The sequence below is a fragment of the Solanum dulcamara genome, chromosome 3 (assembly GCF_947179165.1).
Source record: "Solanum dulcamara chromosome 3, daSolDulc1.2, whole genome shotgun sequence".
NCBI classification, from domain to species: domain Eukaryota; kingdom Viridiplantae; phylum Streptophyta; class Magnoliopsida; order Solanales; family Solanaceae; genus Solanum; species Solanum dulcamara.
The window spans coordinates 13,093,728-13,111,408 of record NC_077239.1 but is presented as its reverse complement, the minus strand read 5'-3'; the positions used below and the strand labels follow the sequence as shown (position 1 = coordinate 13,111,408).

Here is a 17,681-nt window from a genome sequence, read left to right as displayed (position 1 = left end):
CCCTCGACGGGCGTACCTCTGACTGTGGAATCTCTACATTATCAGCATTCCTCTGGCTAGCAGTAGGTTTAAGAGGCATTATCTGTAACGTATAAATGCACGAATTAGAAAGAAAGTTTATAGAGTTTAATTCTATCGCACGAATTTAGAGTATGAAAGAAGTGAAACAATTCTTAATGTCTTATAGCCTCCTGATTATAAGTGTGGTGTACAACACACCTATAAGTAAGACTCTACTAGACACGGCTTTATAGACTCCCTAGAACTCTTAAACTCTATGCTCTGATACCATGTTTTTCACGCCCCGGGAGGATATCCTAGGCGTGGCCGGCACTCGAAAGCCATTTCTGGCCTCCAAGCGAACCACCTGGTCTAGTCACATATTCATTCAATCACATTCTCTCAGCAAAAGACTCAATTAATGAAATACTACTCATAATTTAGGGCCAAAGGCCAAATGACCATCTACTCAACAAACAGTTATAGAAGAACTACTCAAAAGAACAATCCAATATTTCTACGCTCCAGTCTATGAAGCCTCTATCAATAATCTAGGAGGTTCCAATGACAAGCCCATGACTACCAATAATCAAAACAAAGGAAACAACACAAAACTATACAGGAAACTCAACATCCTCTGGAAACTAGGAGGACTCACCAACTAGCTGGGAGTATATGGATCTTCAAAGGTGCGCCGGTTGATGATCTCTAATACCTATCTCTGCATCATGAAACGATGCAGGCCAAATGACATCAGTACATGGAATGTACGAGTATATAAAATGGATGAATGAAACAACATCACAAAGGACCAAATCAACTCGGGAATCTCAACTCAAAAAGAAGTACAACTCAAACAAGCGTCCTAAGTCTAAGCAAGAATATAGTTTAGACGGGACCAAATTGCATACAATTCAACTCAATCCGACTCAGAGTACTATCAAGACCTATGTGGGAGTTTCTCTTATCCGACAACCATCACTTATGAGCCAGTGACAGTACAACAAACCGATGTTGTTGCCGTGTCCGTTCATACTTTGCCAGGGTATGAACAAATCAACCAATCATGGATCCAATCCAACCAAGTCCTATAATGTCAGGACAATAAATTTGGGGAAGCATCCAACTTTAATGGTTCAATCCCATCCTACGTTTGGCGACGTAGTTATTGGGTTCGAGTATGGACTATACTCTTGTCCAATTTGGTGCTCGATACTCCTCCTAAGACTCAATGCTCATAAACTCCATACAATCAACTCAATCGAATCATATCGACAAGTCTCATTTACAACCTTGTCAACTCATCAATTCTATCACAATCAAACTTCTCCCAATCATACTATCCGATCAATCCCAATCATATCTTTGAAGAGTAGATTAAATATGCATTTATAACAACATACAAACCTATCCAATCGTCCCTCTATTCATTTAACAAATCATTTGGGACTCATCCCAACTCCAAGGTTTTTAATCAACAATTCAAGATAAACAACATATTTAAGAAAATTAACATTTCTTTATCAAAATCAACATAGTTAAGAAATTAACAATATATGATCGACACCTCATCTCAATCAACTCATAACAACATGAAGCACATCACTTTCTTGACTCCATAACATCATCACAATAGAAATTAGGGTAATAGATGAAAAGGACCTATTTGGACCTAACTCTATCAATAAACTTCATTCTTATGGACACTAAATCAAAAGAAGATGTAGGGCACATGGGTGGACTAAACCCATATTTTGAATAGCCTTACATACCTTAGTAAAGACTTGAAGAAAATCTTGATGTTGGGTATTCAATAGAAAGCTTGAATCTTGAAGCTCTTGATAAAATCTTTGTTGGAGAAGGATTGAAGATGAAGAGAGGGATTTCTAGGGCTTTTAGAGAGAGAGAGAGAGAGATTGAAAATGGTTCCAAAAATGTCCCAAGGATGTGTATATATAATTTGGGAAAATACCCAAATTGCCCTTTCTCTAAAAATCTGGAAAATAGGCCAAAAACACTCTTGGCGCGATAGTGACGCGTCATGCCCTTACAGCGCCAAGCCGAATTTAGGCTTAAAACCTGCACATCTGATAGTGGCACATCGCGCCAAGGACCAAACTACTGAGGCTGTTTTATGGCGCGATATTGGCACGTCACACCCTTACAACGCCAAGCCCAAGGTTTCTGGGTTCTAGAAAATAGGATTGAAAACCCTACATATCTCGTAGTGGCGTATCGCGCCAGGGACCAAACTACTTATGCTTGTTCCTGGCGCGATAGTGGCGCATCGCGCCTCTGTGGCACGAAGCCCAGATTTCCAGCAGTTGAAACTCAGGCCTGAAATTCCTGCCGTGCTAGTTCGTTTTAGGATCGTCATATCTTTTGACTCTGAACTCTAAAAATTACATTCTTGGTGGCATTGGAAAGAAGACTCAATGACCATTAATTTAATAGGCGTGGGCCACCCAAATTGTCGTCTTTCCAAAAGATAGGGTCCTTAGAAGTCGGCCCCCTATACGAACTCATCCTAAAACTTAGGCACGATGAATTTTTTGGACTTAGCTTGGTCCTAGGGGTCCTTTGTGATCCTACATCACCTCTAACACTTTTCAATTTCTCAGGGACTCATCTTAACCCATGCATATACTTTACAATAATAGAGTTCGACCCTACACGAATACAAGAAAGGTCCAAATCTTAGGGAAAATTTTTTGGGGGGGGGGGGTATTACAAATCAAACCTCTTCCAATCATACTATCCGATCAATCCCAATCACATATTTCAAGAGTAGTTTAGATAAGCTTTTATAACAACATACAATCCTATCCAATCATTCCGCTATTTATTTAACAAATCTTTTCGGGACTCATCACGACTCCAAGATTCTAAACCAACAATTTAAGATACTCAACATATTTAAGAAATTTAACAAAAACTTGTTTAACAACTCATTTCAATCAACTCATATCAATATGTAGCACATCACTTTCTTAACTCAACAACATCAACATAATAAAAATTTGGTTAATAGATGAAAGAGACCCATTTGGACATAAATCTATCAAAAACTCCATTCCTATGAACAATCAATCTCAAAGAAGTTGTAGGACACATGGGTGGAATCAACCCATGCTTTGAGTAGCCTTACATACCTTGGTGAAGACTTTGAAGAAACTTTGATGTTAGGTCTTCAATGGAAGGCTTGAATCCTTGAAATGTTTGAAGGCAATTCCTTGTTGGAGATGGATTGAGAGAGAAAAGAGTGGAGTCTAGGGCTTTTTTTTTGGAGAGCAAAGGACTGATAATAATTAACCCAAAACGTTCCAAGGCTAGAGTATATATAATTAGGGAACTGCTCAATTTTCCCTTCCTCAAAAAATTTGGAAAAATGGGCTAAAACTCTTCTGGCGCTATAGTGGCGTGCCGCGCCACTGCAGTGCCAAGTCAATTATAGGCTTAAAAACCCTGCAACCTAATAGTGGCATGTCGCGCCACGGACCAAACTACTGAGGCTATTTTCTGGCGCTATAGTTGCGCGTCGCGCCCTTGCAGCGCCAAGCCTAAATTTTCTTGGTTCTGGAAAATGGACTTAAAAACCCTGCAGGCCTAATAGTGGCGCATCGCGCCAAGGAACAAACTACTGAGGCTTGTTCCTGGCGCTATAGTGGCGCGTCACTCCACTTCGGCGCCAAGCCCAGGTTTCCGCAGTTATAGTCCAGGCCTGAAATTCCTGCAATACTAGTCCATCGTAAGATAATCATAACTTTTGACTCCGAACTCCTAAAGTTGCAATCTTGGTGGCGTTGGAAAGAATACTCAAAGACCTTTAATCTGTTAGGTCCTGGCCACCCAGTTCGTTATATTCAAAAAGATAAGGTCATTGGAAGTTGACCCTTATACGAACTCATTTGGAAACTTAGCCAAGACGAGTTCTTTGGACTTGACTTGGTTTTAGGGATCCCTTATGACCCTAAATCACATCTAACACTCTCCAATTTCTTAGGAATTGATCCTAACTCATGCATACACTTTACAATAGTTGAGTACGATCCTACACATACACGAAGAATGGTCTGAATCTTAGTGAAAAATTTTGGGGTATTACATTATCTCCCCCTTGGGATCATTCGTCCTCGAATGATAAGTAAACCAAGGATGGACTCGAGGTACAAATCATAATCAGAATTTAGTCATTCAACCAATAAATTCTCAAATAATTTACTATCCGAACTCAAAATGCACATACGAATTCAAATCAAGAAAATGGACATTACCTTTAACATTCTCATCGATAGGCACGAATAGATGCGGATATTTAGCTTTCATATCTTCCTCCACCTCCCAGGTGGCTTCCTCAACAAATTGATTTCTCCACAAGACTTTGACTGAGGCAATCTCCTTGTTCTTCAATTTGCGAACCTGACGATCAAGAATTTGGACCGGAACCTCTTCATAGGATAAGCTATCCTTAACTCCAATACTATAAATGGGGACCATCAATGAGGGATCGCCCAAGTACTTCTTCAACATCGAAACGTGAAATACCGGAGGAATAGAGGCTAGCTCCGAGGGTAACTCTAACTCATATGCTACACTCCCAATCGAGCTAATCTATGCACCTCTTTAGACAATTCTTTCCTTCCCTCCTCTATATGGGCAGTGCTATCCATAGACAACCTGCTAAGAGCATCATCAACAATATTAGCTTTACCTGGATGGTAGAGAATGCTCATATCATAATCCTTGAGTAGATCAAGCCATCTCGTTTGCCTCAAATTGAGTTTTTTCTAGCTGAAGACGTATTGTAAACTCTTATGATCGGTGAACACATCAACGTGCACTCCATACAAGTAGTGGCGCCAAATTTTAAGAGCAAATACCACAGCTGTCAGCTCAAGGTCATGAGTTGGGTAATTTTTCTGATGAATCTTAAACTGTCTTGAAGCATAGGCTGTCACTTTTACCCTCTGCATCAATACACAACCCAAACCAACTCTAGACGCATCTCAATAGATTATAAAATCCTTTGTTCCATCGGGCAAAGTCAAAACAGGAGCAGTGGTTAGCTTGGTCTTCAATTTCTGGAAACTCTCCTCACAAGCATCGGACCATTAGAACTTAACCTTCTTTTGGGTCAACTTGGTCAATGGTGATGATATGGATGATAATCCTTCTCCAAACCTTCGATAATAACCAGCCAAACCTAAGAAGCTTCTTATATCTGTCGGGGATGTGGGTCTGGGCTAATTTTTCACTTCCTCAATCTTCTAAGCATCAACCTGAATATCATCTCCAGATATAATGTGGCCTAAAAAAGACACTGATGCAAGCCATAATTCACATTTGGAGAACTTCATATACAATACCTGGTCTTTCAAAGTTTGCAAGATGACTCTAAGATGATAGGCGTGCTCCTCCTTATTCTTGGAGTAAACCAAAATATTATCAATGAATACAATCACAAACATGTCAAGATATGGCTTAAATACTCGATTCATGAGATCCATAAAAGGTGTAGGGGCATTGGTCAACCCAAAGGACATAACCAAGAACTTAAAATGGCCATAACGAGTCCGAAAAGCTGTCTTTGGGATGTCATAATCCCTCACCTTCAACTGATGGTAACCTGATCTTAGGTCTATCTTTGAGAAACAAGTTTCACCCTAAAGTTGATCAAATAAATCATCTATTCTGGGGAGAGGGTATTTGTTCTTTATGGTGACCTTGTTTAGCTTCCTATAATCAATAAACATTCTAAGGGACCCATCTTTCTTTCACACGAATAGGACAAGAGCACCCCACGGTGAGACACTCGGCCTAATGAATCCCTTATCTAACAAATCCTTCAACTATTCTTTCAACTCTTTCAACTCGGCCGGAGTCATTCTATATGAAGGGATAAATATAGGTTGTGTATCAGGAAGGACATCAATCCCAAAGTCGATCTCCCTATCAGCAGAGACTTTGGGAAGATCTTCAAGAAAGACTTTAGGAAATTCATTGACAATCAGAATCGACTCAAGGGATGGAGACTCAACATTGTCATCTCTCACTAGGGCAATGTGATAAATACATCCTTTCGAGATTAACTTTCTGGCCCTAAGGTAGGAAATAAACTTACCCTTAGGCACGATAGGACTACCCTTCCACTCTATGATAGCTTCATTCGGGAATTTGAACTTGACAATCTGAGTCCTACAATCAATAGAGGCATAACAGACATAAAGCCACTCCATGCCAAGGATCACATCAAAGTCAACTATGCCCAACTTAACTAAGTCAGCCAAGGTATCCCTGTGATGGATTGACACAGTGCAATCTCTATAGACTCTCTCATCTAATATAGAATCACCGACAAGAGTAGCTACACTGATAGGCTCAAAAATATACTCAAGAATTTTATTGAATTTACTAGCCACGTAAGGAGTCATAAAAGATAGTATGGCACCCGAATCCATCAAAACATAACAGTCAAGAGAAAAGATTCAAATCATACTCGTCACGACGTTTGGGGAGTTCTCCTGATCTTGGCGACTACCAATGGCATATAGACAATTTGTACCTCCGCTTGTACCTGAAGTAGTGCCCCTCTGATTACTTCTAGCTGGTGGTGCGGTGGTAGAATACTGGGCTCTATTTCCCCATGTCGGACATGCCCTCTAAAAATGGCCCACTTAGACACATTTATAACAACCTTTATTTCCCTCTCAGCACTCTCCCATGTGGAGCTTACCGCAGTTGCCGCATGGTGGTTTTCCCCTCGAACCTTGACCCACGCTAGCCTGGGATTAAAAACCCTGGGATCTGAAATTCTGGTGACTCTATCCCTGCCGATCATACTTGTTATGCAGCATAGGTGCACTTGCGGTAGACGAGGCATAGTTGGAAGACCTCTTCTGGAAGAAGGACCTGTTGCCCTTGTTCTGCCTCTGTTCATTCTCATGTCCAGCTGATTTTGCCTTCTTGCTCAGATGCTCCTCCTTGTCTTTCCTCTTCTCATCCTCCACCTGTTGAGCATACACCATTAATCTGGAAATATCTATGTCAGAGATCAATAATGCTGCTTTGCACTCCTTCTTCACATGTCTTCCCAATCCGGAGACAAATTTTCTCATCTTCGACCTCATATCTGGGATCATCTCTAGAGCATATCTGGACAGCTGGATGAACTTTAGACTATACTCCTTAACGATCACACTCTCTTATTTCAAATTCACAAACTCTTCTACTTTCGCTTCTCTCAATTCTCTAAGAAAGAAGTGATCAAGAAAGGCTCCCTCGAACTTATCCCAAATAGCAGGCTCAGCAACCTCACCTCTACTTTATTCCCACTGGTTATACCAGATATTTACCACATCCTTGAGATGATAAGACACCAACTCAATCCCCTCGATCTTCGTAGCATGCATCACTTTCAGGATCTTCCATATCTCATCAATGAAATTCTGGGGGTCTTCATCAACCTTAGAACCCATGAATACCAGCGGATTCATTTTCAGAAAATCTCTAATCTTCGTGGCAGTAGACGGCTCTTGAGAACTAGAGCTAAGAGTTGGTGAACTCTAGTTACCATTACGGGCAGCCACTAATTGAGTAAGCATAGCAATCGCTCTGTGAAAATCTACCTCCGAAGTTGGTGCAGGCAGAGTAGTAGACACTTGAGGTGCCTCAGCATACCTTGTAGGTCGGCCCCTAGTCCTCGATGGGCGCATTTCTGACTGTGGAATCTCTGTGATATCAGCATTTCTCTGGCTGGCAGTATATTTAGGAGGTATTGTCTGCAACGTATAAATGCACGAATTAAAAAGGAAGTCTTGTAGAGTTTAACTCTATCACACGAGTTCAGAGTATGAAAGAAGTGAAATAATTCTTAATGTATTATAGCCTCCTGATTATAAGTGTGGTGCACAATACACTCATAAGCAAGACTCTACTAGACACGGCTTCTTAGACTCCCTAGGACTCTTGAACTCTGGCCTCTGATACCATGTTTGTCACACCCCGGGAGGGTACCTTAGATGTGGCCGGCACTCAAAAGCCATTTCTGGCCTTCAAGCGAACCATTTGGTCCAGTCACACTTTCATTCGGTCATATTCTATCAGCAGAAGACTCAATCATAAGGATACTATTCATAATTTAGGGCCAAAGGCCAAACATATATCCAATCAACAACTAGCGGGAATAAAATTAGTCAAAACGAACAATTCACATTTCCACACTCTAGTCTATGAAGCCTCTATCAACAATCCAGGAGGTGCCGATGACAGGTCCATGGCTACCAAAAATCAAAATAATGGAGAACTAGTCAAAGCTAAAAAAGATATTCTCGGCATCCTTCGAAAGCATGGAGGACTCACCAACTTGCTGAAAGTGAATAGATCTTCAACGGTGCGCCGGTTGATGATCTCTAGTACCTGTCTCTGCATCATAAAATGATGCAGGCCAAATAGCGTCAGTACGTGGAATGTACGAGTATGTAAAATGGCTGAATGGAACAAATATCAAGGAAAAATTAAATCAACTCGGAAATCTCAACTCAGAAGAAAGAACAACTCAATCAAGTATCCTAAGTCCAAACAAGAATATGGTTTAGATGGGACCAAACACATACAACTCAACCCAATTCAACTCGGAGTACTATCAAGACCTATATGGGAGTTTCTCTTATCCGACAACTATCATTTATGAGCTAGTGATAGTACAACAAGCCGACGTTATTGCCACGTCCATTCATACCTTACCAGGGTATGAACGAATCAACCAATCATGGATCCAATCCAACCAAGTTCTATCATGTTAGGACAATAATTTGGGAAACATCCGACTTTAACGGTTCAATCCCCTCCTACGTTTGGCGATGTAGTTATTGAATTTGAGTTATTACTTACTCTTACCCAATTCGGTGCTCAATACTCCTCCCAAGACTCAATACTCATAAAACTCCATCCAATCAACTCAATCTAATCATATCGACAAGTCTCATTTGGAACCTTGCCAATTCATCAATTCTATTACAATCAAACCTCTTCCAATCATACTATCCGATCAATCCCAATTACATCTTTCAAGAGTAGTTTAGCTAAGCATTTATAACAATATACAATCCTATCCAATCATTTTGCTATTTATTTAACAAATCTTTTCGGGACTCATCACGACTCCAAGATTCTAAATCAACAATTTAAGATACTCAACATATTTAAGAAATTTAACAAAATCTTGTTTAACAACTCATTTCAATCAACTCATACCAACATGTACCACATCACTTTCTTAACTCAACAACATCAACATAATAAAAATTTAGTTAATAGATGAAAAAGACCCATTTGGACATAAATCTATCAAAAACTCCATTCCTAGGAACAATCAATCTCAAAGAAGGTGTAGGGCACATGGGTGGACTCAACCCATGCTTTGAGTAGCCTTACATACCTTGATGAATTCTTTGAAGAAATCTTGATATTAGGTCTTCAATGAAAGGCTTGAATCCTTGAAATATTTGAAGGCAATTCCTTGTTGGAGATAGATTGAGAGAGAAAAGAGTGGAGCCTAGGGCTTTTTTTTTGGAGAGCAAAGGACTAAAAATAATTAGCCCAAAAATGTTCCAAGGCTAGAGTATATATAATTAGAGAACTGCCCAATTTGCCCTTCCTCAAAAAATCTGGAAAAATGGGCTAAAACCCTCCTGGCGCTATAGTGGCATGTCGCGCTACTGCAGCGCCAAGTCAATTATAGGCTTAAAAACACTACAACCTAATAGTGGCGCGTCGCGCCAAGGACAAAACTATTGAGGTTGTTTTCTAGCGCTATAGTGGCGCATCGCACCCTTGCAGCGCCAAGCCTAAATTTTCTTGGTTCTGGAAAATGGGCTTAAAAACCCTGCAGGCCTAATAGTGGTGCGTCGCGCCAAGGACAAAACTACTGAGGCTTGTTCCTGGTGCTATAGTGGAACGTCGTTCCACTGAGGCACCAAGCCCAGGTTTCCGCAGGTATAGTCCAGGCCTGAAATTCTTGCAGTACTAGTCCATCGTAATATAGTCATAACTTTTGACTCCGAACTCCTAAAGTTGCAATCTTAGTGGTGTTGGAAAGAAGACTCAAAGATCTTTAATCTGATAGGTCATGGGCCGCCCAGTTCATTATATTAAAAAAGATAAGGTCATTGGAAGTTGACCCTTATACGAACTCATTCAAAAACTTAGCCAAGACGAGTTCTTTGGACTTGGCTTGGTTTTAGGGATCCCTTATGACCCTAAATCACATCTAACACTCTCCAATTTCTTAAAATTGATCCTAACTCATGCATACACTTTACAATAGTCGAGTACGATCCTACACGTACACAAAGAATGGTCCGAATCTTAGTGAAAAATTTTGGGGTGTTACAGTACGCCAGTACACTAAATCTGGAATTAGTACCACGCCGGTACAATGGGAACGTGTACCATGTCGGTACACTAATAATGGGAATGGATACCACACTGGTACACTAACCGTTTGTATGTGTGGGTTCTGTGAGAGAACCAGATTGGCTTGTTGCATTGTGCTGTGAGGGTTCATGTTATTGTGAATATCAATTCAAGTTAAGGACCGTAGTCCGGGCTGTGTATGCTTGTGTTTTTGATTGTTTATTATCTGCTTACTAACTTATGATTGCATGGTTATAATTTATATAACTGGAACTAGCTGATGATCCTATCAGTACACTATGATTGTGTACTGATACTGTACTTGCTCTTTCTTTGTTGAGTACAGAGCATATTCAGACGGCTGCTTCACGACCTCAACTGTGAGACCTCCGTTATATGAATCCAAGGGTGAGTCACTTTCTCCAGGCTGCTATGGAGTCCTCGTTATTTTCTTAGTCCACTTGTAGACATATCCTTTTTATTTAATTTGACATTCAAAATTAGTTTTTTGGAAATATTTGACGAACACAAACGCTAGTATCCAAACATTTTTGATAAAAACACTTGTGATAAGAAATAAGCTGCTTCTGATTGCTTAGCCTGAAATTAATTTCAACTTGTATGGTTTGGTCTTCTCTTTGGAGTTGACAAGTTGACTCTTAGAATTTATGAATTCAACAACCCTAATTTATGGGGTTTAATTGGGATGATGGACCAATAGTGGATAAGAACAATCCAGAATCCAACTTGGTGGGGCATTTTATTTGGCTGTAATTAGGGATGTAGCAACAATTGGGTAGATATTTTCATGCATACACAAAGATATCAGCTACTTGTAAATAAAAACTTAGATACAAAAAGACCTTGTACATTCACTAATTATTCATCATAAGATGTACTGTGTGCGCGTTGCTTGGTTGTGTCTCTTTGGGCTATTGTTGATGTCAACTACTATTGGTGCTGCAGCTGCCAACACTATGGTCCCAAGAACCATAACGAAAGGTGTGAACATTACCAAGCCAGGATGCCAAAAGAAATGCGGGAATCTAATAGTTCCATACCCATTTGGTATAGGGAAAAATTCAGGATGTGCAATTGATCCCTGGTTTGTAATCAACTGTAACACTTCTTTCAACCCTCCTAGACCATTCATGGGTGATCTTCACATCTACGACATCTCTGATGCCCAAATTCGCATCGGTACATACGTGGCCAAGAAATGTTACAATTCCCTAGGAAATGTCACCTATGACAAGGGAGCATGGGCAACTGTTGGTGGAACTAGCAGCAGCCCTTTCACCATCTCGGAACAAAACAAATTCACCGTCTTAGGCTGTGACGATGCTTCTTCAATCACTGGGAGTGAACAATTCAGGGCTAATGCCACGAGTGTTTGCATCTCCCTATGTCAACGGCCAGAGGATGTGCTACAAGGATATTGTTCCGGCATTGGTTGCTGCCAGACATCAGTTCCCAAGGGTCTAAAGTATTATCTATTTTCCCTATATAGCTTTGGTAATCATTCGAGAGTCTGGTCATATGATCCTTGTGGTTATGCTTTTTTAGGCGAAAAGGATAGCTTTGTTTTCAGGGGCTTGTCAGATTTTCGTGATCCCACACTTGTGCAAAGGATTGTAGATACTGTTCCTGTAGTCGTAGATTGGGTGATTGGAAATTTGAGCTCATGTGTAGACGCCCGAAAACGAGAAGATTATGCTTGTCAAGCAAATAGTTTTTGTATCGATTTAGACAATGGTTTGAGAGGATATCGTTGCAGTTGCAATCCAGGATTTGAAGGAAATCCATATCTTGCCACAGGCTGCCAAGGTTCGTCTCTAATTAATTGAGTTTAATTTATCTATATTGTTAAAATATTCTGTTTTTAAGCTGATTTTGGTCATTTCCTAATTCAGATATTGATGAATGCGCGGATCCAAAAGCCAATCCCTGTGAAAAGATCTGCACTAATACACCAGGAAACTTCAATTGTACATGTCCCCGCGGGTACTATGGTGATGGCCTCAAAAATGGGCGCGGTTGTACTACTAAAAACTCTCAATTCCCACTGATCAAGGTTTCTCTTGGTAAGTTTTCCTTGACAAACACTCCGTATTCTTCACTTTTTACCCTCCGTCAGTAGCATATTGTTTTTTTTTGTACCAATTATATATCGTTAAAAGATGCAAAGAACATTGTTTGCAACAATTTTTCTCAAATACAGAAAATATACTGCAATCCCAAAAATTAGTAAAAAGAATGATTTTATTCATCAAGATTGTGAGTACAAATTTGTTTATCACCTGATTCTTCTCTGTTATGATTTCTCCGTGATTCGAGGGCTCTTAGTAGCGTATTTCTTGAACGTAGAATGGTTTGGACCTCTTGTGATTTACTTTATCTCCATATAAAGAGGATTTTCTTGAACTATTTGATTTTCTGGTTATATCTTGATATCTTTATAAATATCCCAAGAGTTTATGAAACGTTTGAAATACCTCTTCAAGAGAACATATTACCCTTTATATAGGCATGAACTAGGATTTATGGAAATGCATACTTGATTTGCGGTTGTAACTGAATTGTTTAACGTACATATCAACTCTAATAAAAATGCAGGCTTGGGATTTGGCTTCTTGTCTCTAGTAATTGGTTCGAGTTGGGCATACCTTATCTTCAAGAAGAGGAAGCTCATCAGGCTTAGGGAGAAATTCTTCCAACAAAATGGTGGCGTACTAATGAAACAACAAATCTCGTCAAATGAAGGTGGTGTAGAATCTGCCAAGATTTTCACGGCACAGGAGCTAGAGAAAGCTACCAACAAGTATGCAGACGACAGAATCCTTGGGCGAGGTGGTTATGGTACGGTTTACAAAGGACTTTTACCTGATAAACGCATTGTTGCGATCAAAAAGTCGATAATGATGGATGACAGTCAAATAGAACAATTCATTAATGAGGTGATTATTCTTACGCAAGTTAATCATCAAAATGTGGTGAAACTCATAGGGTGTTGTTTAGAAGCAGAAGTTCCTTTACTTGTATACGAATACGTCTCTCATGGAACACTATTCCAGCATATATGCATGAGTGGTGGAGTAACTAGTAATTGGTTATCTTGGGAGAATCGTTTAAGGATCGGTGAAGAAGCTGCTGGCGCGCTTGCATATCTTCATTCTGCAGCCTCGAAGCCTATTATACATAGGGACGTCAAGTCTGCTAACATACTATTAGATGAATATTACACCGCAAAATTAGCAGATTTTGGAGCATCGAGGCTAGTTCCATTAGATCATACACAAGTCACAACTCTAGTTCAAGGTACATTAGGATATCTCGATCCTGAATATTTCCACACAAGTCAATTAACTGATAAGAGCGACGTCTACAGCTTTGGAGTTGTCCTGGCAGAACTTTTAACCGGGAAGAAGCCACTTTGCATGGAAAGAACACAAGAAGAAAGAAATTTGGCATCTTTTTTCCTCATATCGATGAAGGAAAATCGTCTGTTTAAAATTTTAGAGCCGAGATTATTGAGAGAAGGATCACTAGAACAACTTCAAGTTGCAGCTGAACTTGTCAAGAGATGCCTTCAATTGAACGGCGAGGAAAGACCTACGATGAAGGAAGTTGCAATTGAACTTGAATGTCTAAGGAAATTCAACAAAAATCCTTGGACTCGTGATCAACAAGGAAACGACGAGTATGTGGGCTTAGTGGATGAAAATGAACCATTGGATCTTTATAGCATTCAAGCTGAGTCATACACAAATGCCAGCGAAATTTTGGGACAATTCAACTTGGATAGTTCTAATCAGATGATATTCCCAGGAAATAGTCCACGATGATCATGAGAATTGCATCAAGTATATCATAAGGAAATGGAGCTTCCTCTGCTTTGACACAAAAATATTTGATTTATTTTTCTTTTGTATATGATTTCCTCCTTTATGTGAAAGCTTGGGATTGTTAATTTCGAATTTTGAGCAATTCACTCTTGTCCTTCTAGCTCCTTATTACTCTAACTAATTGTTAAATAGTTTTTCTCAGTTGATTAATTAGAACAAGTTAAAAGTTATTTTTCCTAATACTGCACAGATACCTAAATACACATCTTATTTTACCATAATCTCTAAAATTTTCTATCATTTAAAAAAATTCAAATATTCCATCTTGGATATATCACTCCCCTCTCGCTAATACATCCCTATCCCCCCTCTCGAATACATCCTTCCTCTATGTATCTGGATGTCCTATTCCCTCTCTGATTCCCTCCCCATGTATCCAGATGTCTGCTGATGTATCCAAAAGTCCAATAATATATCTTAAATCATAAATTTTAAGGGATTTTTTTAATTTAAAATAGTAGGAAAATAATGTAATTAATTCTCAACACTATGAGATTAATATAACTTACACAAATATCACAACTTTAGGAGTTAATTACTTCTTTTTTGTAGCACCCCAAAAGTTTCTATGCTAAGACCCAAACCATTCTTTGTATGCGTATAGGCCGAATCCAATAAATTCTAATTGTAATATAATTGTTATAAATTATTCTTTAGTGTTTGAAGGGTATTTGAAGTGAATTAGGGTCACAATAGTCCTCTAACACAAAGTTGAGTTGAAAGCTTTCTTACCGATTGAATTTCGAGATTTTACTTGGGTCAACTTCAAACGACCATATCTCCTAGAATATAACGAATTATGTGGTCCATTACCTATCAAATTAAAGTTCTTTGAGTCTTCTTCGCCACTAAATTTGCCTCATTTTGAGTTCAAAGTAAAAAGTTATGACCATTTTACTAATCATCAGAAGTTACAGATCAATATTACGACTCGAAGAGTTTTGTACGAGGCATGATGATTGCCCGTGAAGATAAGACCACACAACATTGAGCCAAGTTAGACACATATGGCAAGTGAGCGTAAAAAGTACCGACTTAAGTTTTCCTAGTTGATTTAGGATTTGACTTTGTATTTCTATAAATACCTGGATTTATTTTATTTTTAGAGTTCTGCATTTTATTAGTAGTTTTGAAGTATTATTGTGAACATATTGAAGATACATTCTGCTACTTTTTGAGATTGATTCTTGAAATATTATTCCAGTTTTAATTCTTGATTTGTGGTTTGTGTGTTTGATTCAAGGTTTACTTCTTCATTCGCGTAGGTATTGATTCATGAATTCTAAACAAATTCTTGTTCTTTTACTTAAAATTATGAGTAGCTAAGCCCACAACTAGAGTTGTGGGAACTGTGACGACTTAACTAGAATAGGCAACCATAGGATTGATATTCGTGATTTGCTTTTGTATGTATTGTGATTTCTTCATTTAAAAGTCTTTCTTAGTGAGTGCACGCATTAAGAACCTGCCCGTATTAATTGCTTTTCTGGGAGGTAGTGATTAGGAAAAGACTATAACAACAGTAATTTGAAGAGTTTGGCTTCGAAAAAAGGGATAAACTTTGTCTAAATTACTTGAGACCGGGAGAAGGTAGTACTTTGAGATCTAGAGCGAGGTTTAGGAAAGCATAAATTCTTAGACCGGAAGGAGATGAATGAGATAGGTCTAAGAAGGAACGAGAGGTGAATTAGATGTTACATAACTCGCTAGATTTTGCATGCAATACAATGAACGATATCATGACTACGAGTTGTCTATTAAGTTACATGTCATGGGGAACACAATTCTAGCTAAATTCTCATATTGTTTACAACTTAATTGTTAGTTACTTTGCTAAACCATCATTAAATGTTACTGAATTAAACAACAACCCCCTCCCCCATTTTACTTTATGTACTTTGTTTTCAGGAAGTAGCTACTACAACTGACTAGTGATAGCTAATAGATTTGTTTCAACCTATTCCCCGTGGGTTCGACTCCCACTCTTAGTTGGGTAAAATTTACTGCTAACAATCTTCTATATTTCTTTCGAGAGGTATAATTGAGCGTTATCATTAAGGATGCTACCTTGGAAATCGAGAGGGACATGCAAGACACGTACCCTCACTTGTTCGAGGATTCAAGTACTATACTTTTCCTGACTTAGCTCACCAAGCTATGGAGAAGGTGAAAACCATCCAAGAGAGGTTAAGGACTGCTCAGAGTCGCCAGAAATCCTACACTAATATTAGGTAGAGAGATTTGGAGTTTGAAGTATATGATTGGGTATACTTGAAAGTTTCACCCATGAAGGGTATGATGAGATTTGGAAAGAAAGGGAAGCTTAGTCCCCGCTACATTGGTCCTTATCAGATTATGAGGAGGGTACGTAACATAGCCTATGAATTGGAGTTGCCCCCAGAATTAGCTGTTATTCATCCCGTGTTTCACATCTCTATGCTTAAGAAGTGTTTGGGATATCCTTCACTTGTTGTTCCGACTGAGAGCATTGGGGTGAAAGAGAGTTTGAGTTATGAAGAAATTTCAGTTTAGATTCTTGATCGTCAGGTTCGCAAATTAAGAACTAAGGAAGTGGCATCTGTCAAAGTCCTATGGCGAAATCAATTTGTTGAAGAGGCTACATGGGAAACTGAAGAAGATATGAAGGCTAAATATCCTCATCTATTTGTGCCTTCCAATGATGATGTTCAAGGTAATATTCCTTACTTCTACTTTTGGGTCGATGTGTATTCTTGAATTTTAGTCATGGAGTTTTTTGAGAAATTGATGTCTTGATGATATTCATTTTTGATGTCTCCTAGTTTCATCTTCATTGGAGAATGAATGATCCTAAGGGGGAGATAATGTAACACCCCCTAAAATGTTATTGATTCATGGATCCTTTCATTCATGAAGTCCAAATGAATTATCAAAGTTTTCTATTTAATTCAAGCATGAAACTTTATGGGTTTTTATATCATGATTCTAAATGCATAGATTATTAAATATTTGAAGTTCAATCAACTATCTTATGTTAGCTTATGTTGGCTCTTAAATGCATTGAATTATTGATTTATTAAAGGTCCTTATATGAAGATATGAAAAGGTTTTAAAGTATTTTGATTATATTATGATCTCTCATGCCTAAAGTGTTTTAATTATATTATGATCTCTCATGCCTAAAGTATTTTGATCATAATTATGTTCTCTCATGCCTAAAGTATTTTGATTATATTATGATCCCTCATGCCTAAAGTATTTTGATCATAATTATGTTCTCTAATACCTAAAGTATTTTGATTATATTATGTTTCTCATGCCTAAAGTATTTTGATTATACAAATTATATTCATTTTCTTTAAGCTTTACTCTAAGGTATGTAAG

At 38.7% G+C, this 17,681-nt stretch overlaps 1 protein-coding gene across 1 annotated transcript; it reads left to right on the top strand.

Annotated features, from left to right (window-relative positions):
- Positions 1-11,215: 11,215 nt before the first annotated feature.
- On the top strand, positions 11,216-14,543 carry LOC129882417 (wall-associated receptor kinase 2-like). The gene is made up of 3 exons (XM_055956708.1): positions 11,216-12,240; positions 12,327-12,497; positions 13,030-14,543. The coding sequence occupies exons 1-3, from the start codon at positions 11,307-11,309 to the stop codon at positions 14,256-14,258; spliced, it is 2,334 nt and encodes a 777-aa protein (XP_055812683.1). The 5' UTR covers positions 11,216-11,306; the 3' UTR covers positions 14,259-14,543.
- Positions 14,544-17,681: the final 3,138 nt, after the last annotated feature.